This window comes from Onychostruthus taczanowskii, unplaced genomic scaffold, assembly GCF_017590055.1.
Source record: "Onychostruthus taczanowskii isolate IOZ18803 unplaced genomic scaffold, ASM1759005v1 scaffold33, whole genome shotgun sequence".
NCBI classification, from domain to species: Eukaryota; Metazoa; Chordata; class Aves; order Passeriformes; family Passeridae; genus Onychostruthus; species Onychostruthus taczanowskii.
Window position 1 is genome coordinate 5,495,808 of NW_024500683.1, and position 19,615 is coordinate 5,515,422.

General features: G+C 34.7%; 1 protein-coding gene across 1 annotated transcript in view; it reads left to right on the forward strand.

The window, feature by feature from the left end:
* EYS (eyes shut homolog) overlaps positions 1-19,615 on the forward strand; it is a 614,241-nt gene that overhangs the window by 188,626 nt on the left and 406,000 nt on the right. Inside the window, exons 14-17 of the mRNA XM_041410576.1 lie at positions 6,500-6,596; positions 7,740-7,847; positions 8,410-8,555; positions 19,040-19,211. Coding sequence (XP_041266510.1) covers positions 6,500-6,596; positions 7,740-7,847; positions 8,410-8,555; positions 19,040-19,211 — 523 coding nt within the window. The remainder of the gene's footprint in view (positions 1-6,499; positions 6,597-7,739; positions 7,848-8,409; positions 8,556-19,039; positions 19,212-19,615) is intronic.

Here is a 19,615-nt window from a genome sequence, read left to right on the forward strand (position 1 = left end):
TTAAATTTCCCAGTAGCTAACAGTCTGGTCATTAGAAAGTTTGAGTGTGGTACAACAGGAATCACAAAATGTAGAAGTGTTTACCAAATTTTAGCATCTATAGAACACTATATCTGAAATAGGTACAACAGGACCATAAATTATGCCACTACCAGTGATACATATTTAGAAGAAAAAGAGAATATGTGTTGGCTAGGTCAGAGTAGATAAAAGCTGATAGAATATGAATTCGGCAGAATCAAAGTTGATGTAATATGTTAGTTTAGGACAGAATTACCACAGCAAATTGGTAGGAAGGTGATGAAGTCATGATTAGCTGTAGTATAAAACGAAGTTGCATCTTTGTTCCTGTATGTACATTGGGGAAGTATAGCTGTCTAATTTTTCTATAAAGAGTTCTAAAATTCTATAAATACTGTTAATGTAAAACTTCCTCTTGAATGTTTCCCCTAGATACAGAAGTTTTCTTCCTTCAGAGGTAGGTGATAATATTTGTGTAACAAAACTGAGCTCTCATATCAGAGATCATGGAACAGTGTTAGACCATGACTTTAAGTCAAATTGTCCACAGAAGCAGGTTAAACAGTTTAAAAAGTTATGATCTCTACAACTGCACAATGGTATATTCAAGGTTGCAAACATGTTGTAGGGAGGGCCATTATTATTGCAAAAATTTATGAATCACTGTTTTTGAACAAGTTTCCCAAGAGGTGTAGAGAAAACCCCTCTTAAATACTTTGCCAGTAATTGATAAGCAAGGGTTTGAGCAAGACAACTGGGAGGACATGTGGGTTTGGGCTGTTAATCACATAGCCAGCACTGAATGTCTTTAAATAATACACACTAAATGCAAAGAAAACAGGAGGAATGGAAAACTTAGGGCAAATAGCAGAATTTTTATTGCCTAATTTATCAACATGCCTTTCCAGTATTAGAGAACTCCATTATTAGAATTAATCTTAATAGAACTGAAAATTTAGTGTAACAGAAAAGCAAGGCAGAGTAAGCAAGACTATATAATTTAAATAATGTTGAAATATTTGTAGCTGAGTCTTGGCCAGTATTCATAAATTCCCTAAAAGGTCTACATGAGAAAGATCCAAAGAGCAATTCAACTGCATGTATAAGTAAAATAGAGGGTAAATAAACAAGAGTCTAGGCATTAGACCATGCTCTTCTAGATAATGCAAGCACAAAACTGTTAGATTTTTAGAGGCAACCCAAAAGAGAGATAGGACAGTTTGGTAAAAATAGTGATGCTTTCTGAGAAGAATTGTGTCCTAAGACAAAAAAAAAAAATACTGAAATATGTATTCAGAATGAAGGAAAACTATGAGAGTGCAAGATCAGCCCTCTGGCTGGAACTGATGAACAAGTTTAATTAATGATGAAATGGGAGATAAAATATAGCTATTTTAAGAATTTGTGCAACCTGTGTAATTATAAGCATATAAATATTGCAGAGAATAACAAGATAAAAAAATTATTTGCAACCATAAACTACGGGTCAAAAAATATCTAGTGTTTTCTAATAAGAATTTTTAACTGTGATTTATTCTTTTATGAGAACTATTCATAGATATTGGTATAGTAGCAAGGCAAGATAATAGGAAAGGCAGAGTTGTTGCTGACATAAAGAGAGGAAGAGAAGGGCAAGATCACTGAATTAAAATGGTTCCTAGAATTCCTGCTTCTTAGAAGGTAGAAATGTATCTGTATAAAATTAGATGTAGAACGTGCTTCATTAGTCTAAGTAATACGGATGGGATAACCTCAGGATGTTCATGCAGCCTCTTTATTACAATGGAAACAATTTTCCTTAAACATGTTAGATTGTGATAGAAAAATTATCAGGAAATGCTACATATTATACATTAGGTATTGCATACATATAGAGAGTTCATATCAAAGCTTTACCTACTCGTTTCAGAAATATGGATTATTTGGCCAGCATTCGTGTTAACTCAGTAACATCTTAATGAGTTATGGTACGATATGTATAATTATACCTTATACCATAATATAAAATGTATAATTATACATTATTATATTATGGTATAATATAATAATGTATTTATTGTTGAAAGAAGTAAACTGGAAATGTCTGGATTGTGGATGTCCACAGTATTACATTAAGGAGGTATTATTTTCTGATGTACTTCATTTCACACAAGAGCACACATACAAAGTCAAATGGCTAATTCTGTAGAAATGTTTATGTCACTCTGCCAACTATGTAGCCAGCTTAGGAAAAATCTTTCAGGTGGTAGCAGGTTGAATTCTTGACCAGTTGCCTCTTGTAGTTTTATTATTTCTGTAAAGTGATTGTGGTTTTGGGTTTTTGGTTTTGTTTTTTTTTTTTTTTTTTTTTTTTTTTTTTTTTTTTTTTTGTTTTTTTTTTTGGGTTTTTTTAATTTCATAGGTTTTTGAAGAACACAGTTTTAGAGAGAAGTAAAAAGAACAGAGAGTAGCAACAGATGTCATTACAGCACACAAGTACACAAAAGCTTAGTCATCTTATTTATGCTCATTGCAGCTTTAAGGATATAAAGCTGGAAACTGAGAAGTTGAAAAACTGGTTTATGCATGGGGCTTAAGGTTAAAGCCATCAGTTTTAGGGTGTGGTGAAATTATGTGTATTGTTCCAGGGAAATCTATGAAAAGGATTCATCTTTCAGGAGAAACAATAGCAACAGTTTTTACTGGAATTATGCATTCTGTGTTTTCTTTGCCCTTTCTAAAAGCAATACATTCTTGATGCTTCAAGGTAATTTCTGAAGTCCTTGTTTTAAACAGATTTTCCCTGGACTTTTTCACCTCTTTTATCAGTCTCCTGTCAGTAGCTTTCCCATGACACCTACTCTTTGTTCTAGATGCTAGTGATAATTTTTATTTGGTCTATAGCATCTTATAGCTAGAAATTTGAATGAGGTAAAATATTTTTCAGCCTATGCCTGAAACAAGGCTAAGTGAAAATTATCATAATGTACAAAATTTATAATAACAAGCAGAAATAATAAACAGATGATGAAAAACAAGTTGTTTAAATTGGAGTTTGCCATTGTCAGATTTCTGAGTCCTTCAGTGCCAGTTTCTTTTTCAGACACACACATACATAATTTACAGAGGGAAATAGCCTTTTTACAGTGCCTAACATTTTACACACCCCTGATTTTGATTCATGTACCTACTTATGTTATGCTGAACAACCTAAGTACCTGAACTAATGATTATGGGACTGCTATGATATCTCTGCTGTTTGCAAACATTGGTTCATAAATAGTTCATGGTAAGGAGAGAAACATCTATGGTACTGGTCTGATGAGTGAAACAATAGAGAGCTTAGAGCAGAAGAATCCTCTGTTACCTGTAGAGGTCAATTCTGTAATATTTCTCTGCAATGGAATAAGGAGATGGAAATGATCATAACTGTGACAGCAGATATTTAGCTTCTATATTATGCATATTCCTTCACTTTGCAACTCCCAGAAGCCCCATAGACAGAGTTGACAAATGGAGGATTTTCTCTATTTCAGAGAAGCAGAAGTAAAAACAGTATCTGTCTCATCTTAAGTAATAGCTTTCCAGATGTTCCTAGACCTCACACCATTTAAAGTAATTTTCATGCCACCTGAACAATTAAAAATAGACAGAAATAAGACTTTATTTTATAACACAAGGAACTGTAATAACTTTCAGTTTTTTTATCTCTCTTAATTTCTGAAATCTTGAATGTGTTATGTTACTACAAAATTTAACCTTACTGAGATACTTCCTCAAATATATCTATATGTATTCAATACATTCACAAATAAATGTTTTAAGCTAATTGTGATAGCATTATAAAGCTAAAATATATCTATACATCTGGGAGTTATTTATAATGTTACATTGGTTTACCTTCAGCGTGTCCTTTTCATTAAAGTTCCATTTTCCCTGCCCATTGACAGCCTTCCACTCAGTAATCAAACTTAGTTTTAGAAATTTCAAACATTACAAATAAAAGAGGAATTACACACAAGGAAGTTGACTACAAGTAGTCCTGTGAGTCCTAGTGTTTACATTCCCTATGCCCTCCAATTTCTTAATTAAACCAGAGTTTGAGAAACGTGTTGTCTGTCATCTTTTCTGCTCTTACTCTGTGGCACTGAATGGCATGTATCAAACACCGACTCAATATTTTGTGTCAGTGACTTCTGCCTACTCACACAACCAGGCCTAGTACTTTACTTGGTCTGTGGTGGACTAGTTTATAGTTCTTTTATCTTTCTTTTTTCCTAAATCAAAGTACAGGCAAGAATAGATGAAGGTTCAGCAGCATTAAGATGCGGATTACTCATGCCACAGATAAGAAAAGTATTTGGATGGTTTGCTCTGGTTCAGGGTCATTTGCACATAATAAACTAAACTATTCAGAATACAATTTTTTTTCTGTGCTGAGGGATATATTTCAAAACAGTACACTGTTTTGTTTAGAAATAGTGAGAAACACTGTCTGAGTTTCTCACGCTTATGACAATTCTTTTACAGTTTTGTGGGGGGATTGGTGGTTTGTTTTTTTGGTTTTTTTTTTTCTGGTTTCTTTTGGACTTTTTTGTTTTGATTTGGGTTTGTTTTTGTTGTTGGGTTTTAATTTTGTGAAACATACAAGTAGAAAATAAATAAGGGTATCCTTTCATGCTCAATTTCTGAAAAAAAAAAAATCATAACAGCATAAATGACTATAATTGAAAGGCTAGTTTGAGAAATGTTCCAGGCTTTATTTTCCCAGCTTTATAGTAACACTGCTGTGAAACCTTCAGCAAATGTTAAGACCTCATTTCAGTCAGGCCCAAAAGTTATTGAACAGAAATAATCCTGATAAGAAGAAAATATCAACTGCTTTGATGGGCTCATGTTTAGATCATATACTGGAGTACCAGCAGAGATTTCTTTCTGCAGCTTTCACTGCAACTCTGACCAAGACACTTCTTTCTTCCAGTCAAGATTTTCTCTAGATAAAAATAAGCCATACTATTCTGTCAGTGTTCTTTCATTATTTACTCACCTTCATTAACTATTTTGAAAACCACAAATACAAAACATAACCAAAAAATATAATTCTTATTCAGGTATCTAAAAAATTACAGTTAACAATTTTTGCTTATTGTTTTAATGAAGAATCCATTATAACCTTTTTCATATTTATAGCAATATACACTGAATTTCAATAGCTAAATTTAAAGTTGTTTCAATTTATTTTTTTTATCTCAGTGATGTTCAAAATCACTTTGGTGAACTCTATTAATGGTCTTTAGGCAACCTGCAATCAGCACTCGCATATTAGTCATACAATGGAAATAGTTTGCTCATTGCAATGGTTTCATTTCTCCATCAATTGCAAACAGATATATTGAATTTGTGCAAAATTCAACTGCGTAGCTATAGTTTCTCCATGGTATGTACAGGATTTCACCACAAGTATGCATTTACGAGAACACCTATTTATGCAAATGTTATAAGATGTAGTCTGCTGTCTAAGAGCAAAAAATAGGTTTCATGTATCACTGAGAAGTGTCCTATTTCATTTTAGTACACATTCTGGAACACTTGCACAGACAAATGTAATGTATTATGCAAGTGATGTACTCTGCAGATAAGACCTTAACGACACTTTGTCTTCATTTAAAAATAAAACCAGTTGGTTTTTGTGTTTTTTTTTTTTTTTCTCAGCTACTGGCTGCTTTGAATAATGTGGTCCTCTAACTTTCACTACTCTCTAATATATTAATTACTGAATTAGCTTTTAGTTTCTGATTTTGTCCCACACTTTACAAGAAAGATTTTCTGTCCTTTAAAATGGTTTGCATGTCCCCAGTATATTTATCCAGATGCTCTATCAAAATCTGTTCTCTCTGATTCATTAAAGTAAGTTGAGACTTCATATACTGTCTGGAAATTAACCTGCTGAAACTAAGGAATAAAAATAGTTGGAGAAAGTTCTTTCGGGGTTACTTCTATTTGTGGTTCTGATCTTAGGGTCAGTGGCAGTAAGGGCTGGCTCCTTCAGAAGCAATGGTCAGCCACAAGTCTGACAGTATGTGAATGAGGCAGGCAGGGCACCACCGGTGGCTGCGTCCGGGAACAGAAGAGGGGGCCAGTCAAGGCTACAGGGAACTGGGTAGATCCAAGGCCAAGCCAGGGAACCTGTCTGTAGGTCAAAGTCAGCATACTACACAGCTAGGCATTGGCCATGGCTGAAACCCAGCTCAGTCAGATACCAAGGGCAAAGAGCTGCAGCTTAAATGCCCCAAAGAGAACAGGTAGCCATTGCTGATGCTTCTCTCAGGCTTTTCTTAAACAGCTTTGAGTGCAGCTGAGGTTTCCCAGGCCAGCCACTTTCATTGTCTGAGTTAGTCCTGGACTCTGATAGCCAAATGTCCACAAGAATCTGTGACCCTTTTATTCACGTGAAGTAGTTGAGTTCATTCATTCACTGTTAATTAAATCTGTGTTTCAGGATTTGAGGGCACTTACTGCGAAGTTAACAGTGATGAGTGCATCTCCCATCCATGCCAGAATGGAGGTCTCTGTGTGGATGGGGTCAACCACTACAGGTCAGGAAAATTACTTCAATGACAGATATGATACATGTATTTTTATCATCTAGCTTTTCCTGTTGTACTCTGAATGTCTAATGTTTTCTGACCTTCAGTGAAGGGGGGGTGGGGTTTGTAATGTGTTTCACAGTTACATTATAACCTAAATCTTCTTGTGTGCAAAAAGTAATACATATACACCACAAGTATGACCCCAAGAATTTATTGCAGGGCTAATTAAAATCATAAGGATCTAATTTTAAAAAGCAGAGTTGTTGTTAGTCCAGTTACAATAGTACAAACAATCTGAGTTTAAAACGTTAGAAAAACTTTATGAATAATATAGTTATAGTTGTTACATAAGAAATCCTGTAATTATGTCTCTTTGATTATGATTACCCTCACAGTGTTGGTGTGCATCCTGTGATCAGTGATTTTGTTCTTCAAAAACTGTCACTGGCATCACTGCAGGTCACTGGCATCTGGATGTCTTTGTCAGGAGAACTATGATATTCACCATGGGGTTTTTTCTCATCTTCAGTCTCAGACCTTCTTGGAGTCTCTGACTCACCAGCATCCCCAAGTCCTTCTCAGCAGGGCTGCTCTCAATCTCTTTATCCCCCTGCCTGTGTTGATATCAGGGTTGCTTTGACCCAGCTGCAGCACCTCACACTTGATCTTGTTAAATCTCATGTAATTCCCAAGGGCCCACTTCTCAAGGTTGTCTAGGTCCCTCTGAATGCCCTCCCATCCTTCAGGAGTGGAGCACAAATGGCTATTATTTGTAACACCATGGTCATCTCGGTGTCTCACACCCTCACCATAGATGCTATTCCAGAGCTGAAGCTATAGCATGAGGTCAACTGCCATCAGTCAGTTGACTTCAGGGCAGGTGTCAAAACAAGTGAAAAGCAGCTCAGGCCAAGGCAAGTTCTTGCACAGTGGGGTCAGCACAAAGCCTGTGGCCTTCAGCTAATGATAACAAAAGGCCAGGCTTCAGACACTTACTTATTGCTTGCTGAAGTACTGCCCTTTGCAGTTACCAGTAAAAAGCAAACATGATTTTCGTACTATTTAATTAATACCTCTCAACATCTGCCATATTTTTCCAGAATCTTTGTAATGACCTAAAAAGTAATTTAGTGACATTCTTTTTGCTAGGTGCTCCTGCCAACATGGCTTTACTGGGACCCTATGTGAAGTGGAGATCAATGAATGCTTATCAAGACCGTGCAAGAACAATGGAACTTGCCTGGATCTCATAAACAGGTTAGTTATTACTAAATGACAAGTTTGCCTGATTTCCTTATGTTAATTCTGGTTTTGGATAGGACCTTCACCATTCAACAAGTTTAAATGCAGTAAGCAAATGCTACTAACTCAGTTTTTTTGTTTCTTATGTGACCTTAAAGAAAGATAGAAGGGAAAATGTCTTCTGCACAACTTGTTCTTTTCCTCCTTACCTTTATTTTTTTTTTTAATTTGGAAAAAGACTGAAATAGAAGAAAATTGATTTTGTTAGATTGCTACAAACACTGTGTTTGTTCAACAGCACTTCAGAAGCTATTCAGTGACTTGTGCCAGAAGATCATTAGCCCTTTAAGTAATTTCAGTTAAAATTACTGCGCCAAACTGTTCTATTAATTTAACAAAAAGTAAATCATCCTCTTTACTTCAGAAACATGGAAATAAGGAAACTCTGTTCATTATTTTAATATGGATGAGGACTAGGGACACTACCTTGGCATCAGGAGATTCATAAGGCTTTAAAGTATTGCAATAGATCCCATTGTTACTTCCATTGACATACCTGATTTTTCCTTCTCTAAAGATTCATTTGTAACTGCGCACCTGGATACTATGGGTCTCTGTGTGAGATGGACGTAAATGAGTGTGAAACTTTGCCTTGTTTACATGGAGGAAGCTGTATAAACAGGCTTGGAGGCTATCGGTGTCTCTGTCTACCTGGATTCACAGGTATGATCTAATCTTTGACCAAGAGCTTATTTCACAGGATTTTGCATGGTTTTAATGTTATAGCAAGAACCAAAATTAATCTCCTTATTGGAGGATAAATCAATACTAACTTAAAAATAATTTCATCTAATTATTTTGAAGTAGTTTAAGATTATTTATATTAAGACTTGAATTGTAATTTTTTAATCACCCATACATTCAGGTGAAATGAGTTATTGTATAGTATAAAGAAAATAATTGGGTATTCATTTTAATTCAGCCAGGAAAAAAACTATTACCATAGATACAGAGTAAATTTTGCAAACAATAAAATGCTAAGTTGTCATTTGAATTTGCACAGAACCATAGAAACACCTTGACTTTTTGACCCATTTGATGTACATCATTGCCTTTAGTGCTGATCTTTTCATTTTGACAGAGTCATGACAAAATATTCAATGGGTAGAAATGCAGTAAAATTTCACTAAAATGATGTTGACTTTTATTTAAATGCTCTGTGCTGCTGAGCTAGTTAATAAAAGTTGTTTGGATAGATCCATCTTAAGCAACATGAAAAAACACGGGATCATATGACTGCAGAAATATTTACAGTTGTTTTCTCAAATTGAATCATTTCTGCATTTTTTTCTGCATAAAATGTTTTTTCCTATCTATTCCAGCCTGTGATGAACATCACATAAAGTACAAGATAAAAAAGGATGCAATTTGCATCCACTGAACTGAGAGGAATGTAATTCTCCACAGAACAAAGAAAAAGTACAGTTTTGGGAATTTCTATATAGCTGTATATCCTTCTTCCATTCACCACAAATCTTAGTCCACATATCACTTGTGCACTGTTCTTCAAAATTATCCTTGACATTTCAGTAAAAAATGAAAAAAAAATATTTTCCTGCCTAAATCTTTTAAAGCCTCCCCCTGCAATATTTTCTTCAGATGGCCTGTGTTCTAAGTAGTACTTCTTGGGTGTCACAGAAACTTCTATTCATTAGGCAGTGGTGCTGCAGATGTAATTTCTAATAAATGTTAAAACAGTTGTATTAAACTTCATTTACATGTTTCTTTAGTAATTCTGTTATATTATAAAAGACAAGACACCTGCACATGAGCACTTAGGGGATTCTAATTTGAAAAGAAACAAGCAATCTGCAGGTGTGCTTTTGTCTTGATTTGTCATTATTGACAAAGCAGTTTGACTTTAGTGCTTTTCCCTAACATATTTAACCAACAAGAATAAGATGTTGGGTTTTGTTCTGGGGTTTTTTTTGTGATTCTTTTTTTCCAATTAGCTGTAATTTAGGAAGAACTTTTCTTTCAAAGACTAGTCCCTTCAAAGACGGATGACAGCATGAATTGTTCCCAATGATCAGTTGATTTTAAAACATGTTTTAATATACTGAGAAATTTAATCATCAACTATTAAAATATTATACACTTATAAATGAATGGAAACTGGAAACAAATTAAAATACATTTAATTGTTTAGGCCTAATTATGTTAATATATTTAATTTTGTTTATTAAATCTTATTTTAAAATTACTTTTATTAGATATTCTGAATGTGTTTTCTGGTCGTCATGTAATTTTCTGTCTTAGAGAAGGCAGTTTTTTTACACTGATCTCTGCTCTGTGGCCTCTAAAATTTTGGCATATAATATATCTCTTATTTTAAATTCTTAAGTTATTTAAGTTTAGAATATAATTTTAAGTTCCCCATGGGTTTATGTTGTTTTGGATTAATTTTACATTGCTCATAAGTTTATTTCATTTTAAATAGATTTTTAACAAAAAATACTTAAGAAATAATTTGTAAACTATTAAAATATAGTTTGTTATCCACCCTGCTATTATAAAATTTAATTCTTTGCACATATAGACTCCTAAAAAAGATTATCACCTTTCAGAGTAAAAATGCACAGGTGTATTATGTCATGATTTCACTGGCAGCAACAATGATCTTCCTAAGTTCTAAATATCACTAATGCACCCTGATTAAATTGTTTACACCACAGATACTTTGGAGAATAAAACTTTGATGATCTGGGCATGTAAGAAACTGCTTATTTCCTAGAGCAAAATAAGAAGCAAAGTGATTTCATAAAGCAGTTCTGAAAGTCCTAAGTAGACTAGCCCTTTACCCAAGATCATAGCTGTTACTGCTTGTTGCTTGTACGTTGGTGGTACCAGAGTGTTAGATATAAAAACACAAAATGGAAGATGCCTTGTGAGTCACTGAATCTAAAATCTGTTTTGTCTAGACAGCCATTTGTTGGCTGGAGTTAGTGCTAAATGTTAGTGCTTACAATAATAACTGTTGAATTTATACTTCAAATCTAAAGAAACTAACAACTAAACCTTTTTCTTTGTAATGAGACTTAATGTGAATAGAGAATAGATATTTTGAGTAAGAAAACACTGTGCTTCCACTGTCTTCTTCACACTAAGATAGCCTTTGAAATATGTCTTACTCAGGGACTGCTTTTCTCTACGTGATTCCAGAATCCTTTGATTTTGTAAATGTTACTATAAATACAGGAAATTCGTTGATAATCTAAGGACACCAAAGGGTATGTAACAATTCTTTTGTCTTAGTAGTTTACCAAGGTTCTTTGTGAGGAAATCTGAAGATACACTGTAAACAAGTGGAACTTTCACGACTGTTTGTGGAATTATAAATGAAATGTAATTTAACCAGCAAATTAAAACTAGAAGCAAAATATAATCTAAGAGTACAGATATATCTCCATTGATACAAATCTGTCTGACGCATTCTGCATGTGCGCTCCTATAAAATTATATAAAGAATAAAATTAGAAAAAATATATATCTTAATATTTCATTGAGTTTGATATTTAAAAAATAGCAAAAACATAATAATAATTTCACTTCAAATGCTCAATATCACATTTTAAAAGGCATGTATATTTAAACACAATGTGTGGAGATCTCTTGCCCTCAAGGTCAATTTAATGACTGAGGTGTTAATCTCTTCTTCCAAATCTTGCCATCTGAATAATCTTATATCAAAATATAACCCAGATGATTCAGACATGATTCAAGTGAAATAATTTTCATGTTAAGAAAAATTTATTTTACATACAAGTATAAACCATGAGTGCCTGGGTCACCAACTCTGCTGTAAAATGGATTTAATAAGAATATAAGTTTTTGACACTAGAACTTTGTTAATTTTTAATTGCTTAATTTGAAAGGATTCTAGGATTACCACATTGTCTTCATTGAAGGCCTTGATCATTCCTTAGACTTTATTTTCTGGTTTTCTTTATTTGAGGTTAAGAAAACAATTTTAAGATCTCTTTGAGAGACTTAAAGTGTTTGGTTTTTTTTAAAATGTGTTGCGTTGCTTGTCCTGCTGCCAGCTGATCATCCAGCTGTTCTTTCAGTCCCTTTCATCAACAGAATAAGAAAAGAAAGTAAAGATGAAAAATCTCATGGGTCAGCAACATAGAAAGTAACATTGAGTGCACCCTCAGTAAGTTTGCCAATGACACCAAGCTGTGTGGTTCAGCTGATTTGCTTGGAGGGAAGGAATGCCATCCAGAGGGCCCTTACGACACTGGTGAGATGGACCTGTGGGAACCTCACAAAGCTCAGCAAGACCAAGTGCAAGATCTTGCATGTGGGTCAGGACAATCCCAAATTTGAACTGTTGTTGACAAGGAAGTCAGGTCAACATGGCATGGCAGCGTGCACTGGCAGCCCAGAAAGCCACCCATATTGTGGACTGCACAAATGCAATGTGGCCAGCAGGTTGAGGGAGGTGATTTTCCCTCTCTGTTTTGTTCCTGTGAACTCCCATCTGTGTCTAGCTCAGGTGACCCAGCAGAAGAACAACACAGACCCTTTGGAATAAGTCCAGAGGAGGGTCACAAAAAATGGTGAGAGGATTGGAACACCTTTCCTGTGGAGACAGGCCAAAAGGTTGGGGCTGTTAAGCCTGGAGAAGAGAAGACACCAGGGAGACCTTATAGCAGCCTTCAAGTGTGTACAGGGGGGCTGCGAGAATGCTACAGAGGGACTTTGTAAGTGCCACATAATGATAGAACAAGGGGGAAAGGTTATAAACTAAAAGAGGAAACTGTGTCTGTCATGAGGCAATCCCTGGTCTCTTCTCACAGAAGGTGCCTTGCAGCTTGTTCAGCAACACTTTCTCACCTCCAGTCAATATTAAAAATTTTATTTTAGTGGCTAAAATAGAATGTGTGTTAAAATGAGCTATACTAATTCAAAACTCTAGTTCAAACGAAAAATTACTGGCTAGCATCCAAAAGATGCCAGAAAATAACTAAGTACCATGAAGTCACTGATTTCAGTCATTTCTGCAGAGCAGTAATTATTCCTTAGCTTTAAATAGTTATTCTGTTAAGCACAGATCTCTCTTTCTTATCTTCCCTATGAGATGAGTACAAACTGACATTTGGAAGTGACTAAGTGTGTACTTAAGTTATATGTTAAATGAAGTCAAAATTTTGGTTTAAATAACTCGGCTTGTATTTTATCTTTTACTTCATGTTTGAGGCCCAGTCTTCCTTATCGCCTCAGACCCTGCTGTTCATCTTATCTATGTGACAATGGAAACTGCTTGACTTTTTCATACAATAGGTTCACCCAACAAAAAAGTCCCACGAAATCTAATCAGTTAAAAGGGAGAGAAGTTTACTTTGTCTTTTTGACCTTCCCAGCTGCTTTTACAGCTTTGTAGTGCCAGTCAGCTCTGGAAGTGATTGCATCTGCAATCCTCAAGCCTTGTGGCATTTCTTGCTATTGATATCCAATGGAAGAAGAGTAACTACACTACTAACTGAAGTGACCACTTATTTAGTCAGATAGGAGTAATCTAATGGCATGCTCCTTGAGATGTTAAAGCAAGAGGCAGCTTACATATAAAGAGGTCAAAACTGACTGGCACACTGAGAATAAATGAAACATGCAGACTGACAGATCTGTATTTCTGAACTAAATGTAGAGTTTGTGGTGTCTGTCTTTTAGTTTTAATATTAGAGTACTTACATAAGTTTGGAGAACTTTAGAAACTTTAGGTTTGGTGAACACACTACAAGAATGGCACAAATTTGCTTTATGCATTTGCCTGAGAAGTGCTGTAATGTCTGTGCTGTGTTTTGATTTGTGAGGAAAGGAGGGGGCACGTTTGCTGGACTTGTTGAGCTGGAACACAATTCAATAAAGATTTCCTAGGCCAGAAAGAACCTAGAACAGTAAGGTGTAACCTCATTGAGTATTTGGCTCAAAGTGACAAGTAGAGGCTGCTAGCTGTCTCTCCTGGTTACCAAGGTCAGGACATAAACATCCTTTTTCCTCTCAAAATGACTTATGGTCTACTAAATAGAGCCTTAAGACATACTTTAAACAGTTAAGTCTTAGTCTGGCAGCAGCTTTGTTTCATTGCTGCTCCTCCTTGTTCATGGAAGACAGTGTTTAAGGAGGTATGGCCAACAGGATGAATAAGAAACACCTGACTGAGCTCAGGTGCAGACAGGAAGCACACATTCAGTGAAAGGAGTAGGGATGGGCTACTTAGGAGGAATATTAAGTCATTGCCAAAAAAAAAAGTGTTTAGAATTGAAATTAGGAAAGGAAAAGCTAAACTAGAACTGAGAATTGAGAAAATGTGTAAAGCCATAAGAAAGTCTTCTATATATACATTGGGAGCAAAAGGAAGGTCAACAAAAAAGGTGGACCTATTTCTCAGTGCGGTGGGGGACCTTGTGACAAAAGACATGGAAGAATCTGCAGGATGCAAAGTTTTCTTCAGGTTTTATGACTAAAGATCAGATTTAAACCTTCCAGTGTTCTAAGCCTTGTGGCAGAGTTGAGGATACTCCTTTTTTAACAGGCCTCCTGACAGAATATAATCAGTTCACCACAACCAAACTTTACCAATCTAGCTGTCAGCCCTTCCAGACTATAAAGTCCTAACTTGTGTAGAGGAATTGTGGGAGATAGTATCAAAGCCATGCTGAAATCATGATGAGTGACATGCACTTCTAAGAGTTCCAGAGCTGTTGGAGTTGTTCCCTAGCTATTACTGCTAACGAGGAGAGTCATTTTACTTTTCATCTGGTGTAACTTGGGAAGGATCTTTGAATGTATTTAAGTATATCATTGTGCTTGCTTTAAAGGAGTCTCTATTTTGTAAGAGTTATCAAGGCCCAGGGAATTGAAATCTCAATTTCCACATAAATTTCTCTGCTACAAACACTGAGAGACACAGGATCATTTAAGCAGCTCTAATGTGAGAACACCACAAAGGAACATTCCATATCATAATGCCAGTCTATTCTTCTGTGATTCCACGATATTTCTTTGAGCTTTGTGTAAGTTGTAGATGTACTTAGTATCTTTCATGTTAAATTATTGTAGTATTTAAAAAATAAAATATTTTAAAATATATAAGAATATTTCAATAACTATTTCTCATGCTGCAATTTGTTTTACTATGCACTGAAAAATTCCTGACTGGTTTTCGCCAGGATTGGGTTAATTTTTGTAGCAGCTACAAAGGGGTATGACTAAGGCTGGGATGCTATTCTATACCACATCAGGTCATTGCTGGGAGCAGGATGAAAGGCAGTCTCTCTTCCAGGGAGAGGGGGTCCTTCCAGTCAGGAAAACCTGGGGGAGAAAACTGTCCAGTATTTCTTTACTTTCATGGGTTTTCCATGTAAATTGTTTCTTTTTTTATTAATATTGTTGTTGGTATTGTTAATTTCCTTATATCATTGCTGTTTCCAGTAAAATTTTCTTGTCTCAATTCTTGATATTTGCCTTTTGTGTCTCCAGTTGGAGTGGAAGAGGCAGCATGGTTCTATTGGCAGCACTGAACTAGGGAATATGGTTCCTAAACCACAACAGCCAGGGGTAGAAAAAAAGAAACAAATTAATCAGGTATAACTAGTAAGATAGAAATAATTCATCACTTAAGAACCTGTGGATGTTTCAGTCAGTCACAGAAATAAATATCTCAAGCAATGAATCCTGACAGATGGTTTTACTTTGCAGAACACGACATGCTATATGTTAAAACAGCTCCTTTAAAGAAGAGCGTCTTATTCCTAAAAAATATGGCCATGATAGAATCTTTTGGATTTATATGGGAGAGGCTGAATTTGACCAGATTTTTATTAAAAAGTGTAAGAAAATTGCAAGGGTATAATAAAATACATTCTAGTCACAAGTAATTTTTCATATACCATCATCACATTCTTGTTGCATTTTCATCTGCTTCCTTGCACCCATGTCATACTTCTGATCCTATGCATTTTGTCATTGACTAGGTTACTGGGTCAAGCTGTACAGGGGGAATTTCATTCTTGAATAAGAATAAAACAAGTTGGAAGGGTACTTCTGAGGTCTGTAGTGCAATTGCTTGCTGAAATCAGTTTTAGCTATGGGGTCAGACCAGGATGCTCAAGTCTTTGCCCAGTTGAGCCTGGAAAACCTCCAAGCGCAGAACAGTTCCCATATCTGATAGACTAGTTAAACTGTAATGCAAATAATACAATGCTTTACTCATAGTAAATGTGATTTCTTATGTCCCAAGCAGAAAAAGAGAAGTTGCGTTTTTAGTTGAACAACAAACTTTGTCTTTTATTGTCATTTGACTCTAAGAAATGCATAAAAATGCTTCCATTTTAAATGAGATCATTACATACAACATAAAGCATGCCTAATGGAGAAGAAAATCAAAACAACTACTACTACCACTACTAATGATAATAGTAATAATAATAATAATAATAGGTATATAATTCTCATATTAGTGTATCCTGGAATCATTCAAGTTACAGAGTTATTTGAAATTAAATATGATTTTTTTTTTTGCACAATGCTATATTTATATTGCTTTAGAATGGTGACAGAACATTTTTTTCTTTATGCCTTTAATACATAGTGCTGCTCTTAAAATTTTCCTTATTTCAATTTTATTTTACATGTCATTTTATATCACAATGTTAAAATAATAAAAAATTACTATACTGGATAAAACATATTTTTTATATGTAAGATATATGAGTGTTTTTATATTAATATAGGAAATACAGGAAATATATACATATCATATTCAGTGCAACATACCATACAATTATTTTCTCCATGTTGAACTATATTAGTTCACATGAGAGACACGTTGTTTCTTAGAAATTTGTCTTTCACTTACAAGTTTTCAGTTATCTTTCAGTTTTAAAACCTTTTCTCAATGACTTTTAATAAAGTCATTGATCACATTAAATCCTATGGTTTTAAAATCAAAGTTAAGAAAAGATAGATATTGAATTGATATTTGCAGCTTGCCCAGCTATAGTATGACAATGTGACATTGTCTCCTATGGAAATATTGACAACTATATTAATTTTCTTATGATGTTTCTTATATTCAGACATGAATTAATAGGCTTACTTGCACAGTTTCAGGTTTATCTTGTTCTATATCCCTTTTTGTAAGTTTATTCAACTGTCAACTAAACCTTAATTCTTAACTGCTATATCTTTAGGTGTGGCTTGATTTCTTCATTTTGTATTTCAGTAAATATTTCTGCCTTCAGCAGGGGCATGCCCCAGCTGTGCACTGATCCAGCAGTGCAAAGGCTCAACCTTGCTGTGGCCTATCAAGTGGATGGTTTAACCCCTGTGCTGGGGCCAGTGGCTGCCACCTGCTCTGCCCAGGTTCAGCTCTGGAGTGGCCCCACTGGAGAGGGAGTGGCACACCCCACCTGTCTGCCTGAAAAACCATGGCCCTCTGTGTCCATGGGGTGTTGAGGGGCTGGGGTGTCTGGGCACCACTCCCGGGCTGCTGCTGGCAGCCTGGGAGCAGTAAATGTATAAAGGGAATCCCAAGCAGAGCCCAAGACTAGGGGAACAAGTATCAGTATCATGTTCCTTCAAACAAAGAGAAGAAATCATGCTCCAGTCTAAAGTTCAAATATCTAAATAACAGTACAAGCTACAGGCGATATTTTCATATTTTATCCCTCTGGTTCTTGTATTCACTTTTAAATTAATTGGGAAAATATAGCTCTCAAGAGCCATGCATATGTATCCAAGGTCCCTAATTGATATTTAATGAAAACAAAGGTTCTTTTCATTATTTTCTTTCCCATGGTCTAATCTTATCTTGTAAAGTTCTCTGTGGTGGAAATCAACCTTGTCTAAACAAAGAAAAAATACTTCAAAATAGATGGCAACCTTTCAAATTTACTGCAGTCCAATCAGCACCAATTGAATTTGACTTGATATAGGTGAAATATTTGCCTGAGATAAGTCTATTACTGACGCAAAGCACAATAGAAATAGAAAATCTAAATCTCTGGTATTAGTCACTAACTTATAATAAATCTTACTTAAGATGAAATCAACAAAAATAAGCTCAGTGACCTTTTGAGCCCTAGTTTTCCATGCACAACCCATAGAAAAGTTTTCTTAACATTTTATTTACTCATAACTGAATGAGACAATGCTTAAATGATGTTGAAAGGATGTTATGCCTTTCACAAGATTAATGTCAATGTGGCAAAATGAGTACTTGCTCTTTGCAGTCAGTTACTATTTTTAAGTATTTTTTAGATTTGTAAGAAATTATTTAACAAAGAATTGATTTTCTTTCTGTAACTGGAATACGCTATGCAATATGGTTATTAGTATTTCTGCTCATGTTTATTTGTTAATTTTCATTCCTTTGATTTATGCTATAGATTTTTTGTTAATATACCTAATTGGCTTCATTATTGGTTATACATATGACAAACCTATTAATTGATCATTTGATTCACATCTGTCTATCCTGAAATCCTATGGAATGGTAACAAGTAGTTGTCAATAGTCTTATAATATTTGATACTAAAATTGACTTGAACAAGGGAACTAGGTTCTGCTGAGCAATTCTGAAAGCAATTCTGAAATCTTTCCTTTTCTCCCAGTTCTTTCTATTTTCAAAAAGATATAAAATTTTCAGTTACTGGAGAAAGACCAACGTTCTTTTTTTCTTTTTTTCTATATCATGTGCAAATTAGTATAGTATGAAAATTTATTATTCTTTTCCATTTTTGAGTATGCTCTCAGCAATCAATTGCTTTTTTATCATGCATTTGTTTTTCTTTACCAGGTAGAAAATTCTGTGTTCTTCCTTTTTGTCTTTTCAAACTATTCAGTTCTTATAAATTGGTATCTTGAATTTTCAATCTTCTCAAGCAGCACTCAAATATCAAACATCAATCAGATGTCATCACTTTATATTTGTCATTTTTCATTATGAATGTCAATATAAACATCCTTTTGGTATTTACACTATAGGCAATTCCAGATGGATGTTTTTAATGATGAATATCATGAACTATATGAACAATCTATATAACTAAAAGCAATTATGTGGAAATATTTATATTAATATAGTGTTGGTTTGAGTTTAGAATTTAAAACTTAGTTGCATTTTCTGGATTTTTAAACAGGTGATAGGTGTGAAGTAAATACAGATGAATGCTTGTCTTCTCCTTGCCTCAACAATGGAAGTTGCATTGATGGCATCAGCTCCTACAAGTGTCACTGTAAGAGAGGTTTCATCGGAACAAACTGCGACATAAATGTCAATGAATGCTTGTCAAATCCTTGTCTTCATGGAAGGTGCCTATTTTTATTTAACTATTATCTCCATGATAATGTACCTAACTAACAATTTTCAAGGCTTAATGATATGGGATGTTTGATAAATATACTTTTAATTATGTTCTTCCATAAAGTAAGGGTACAAGCACACTTAAAGATGACAGATGTTGCCTGCTTAATCTAATGTAATATAGTGACATTATCTCAACTTCTCCTGCATTTTTGTTCATTAACATAACTAGTATTCAGTAAGTGGGGATTAATTAGTGTTTAATATACTTAAGAAAAAAATCTTTATCTGTTACATACCAACAGTTGAAATGAGAAGATGTCTTCTAATGTGACAATCAAAATCCTTACAAAATGCCTCAGCACCCACAGTAGGCACATTTGAAATCCATTATAACACTATTGAAAAGTAC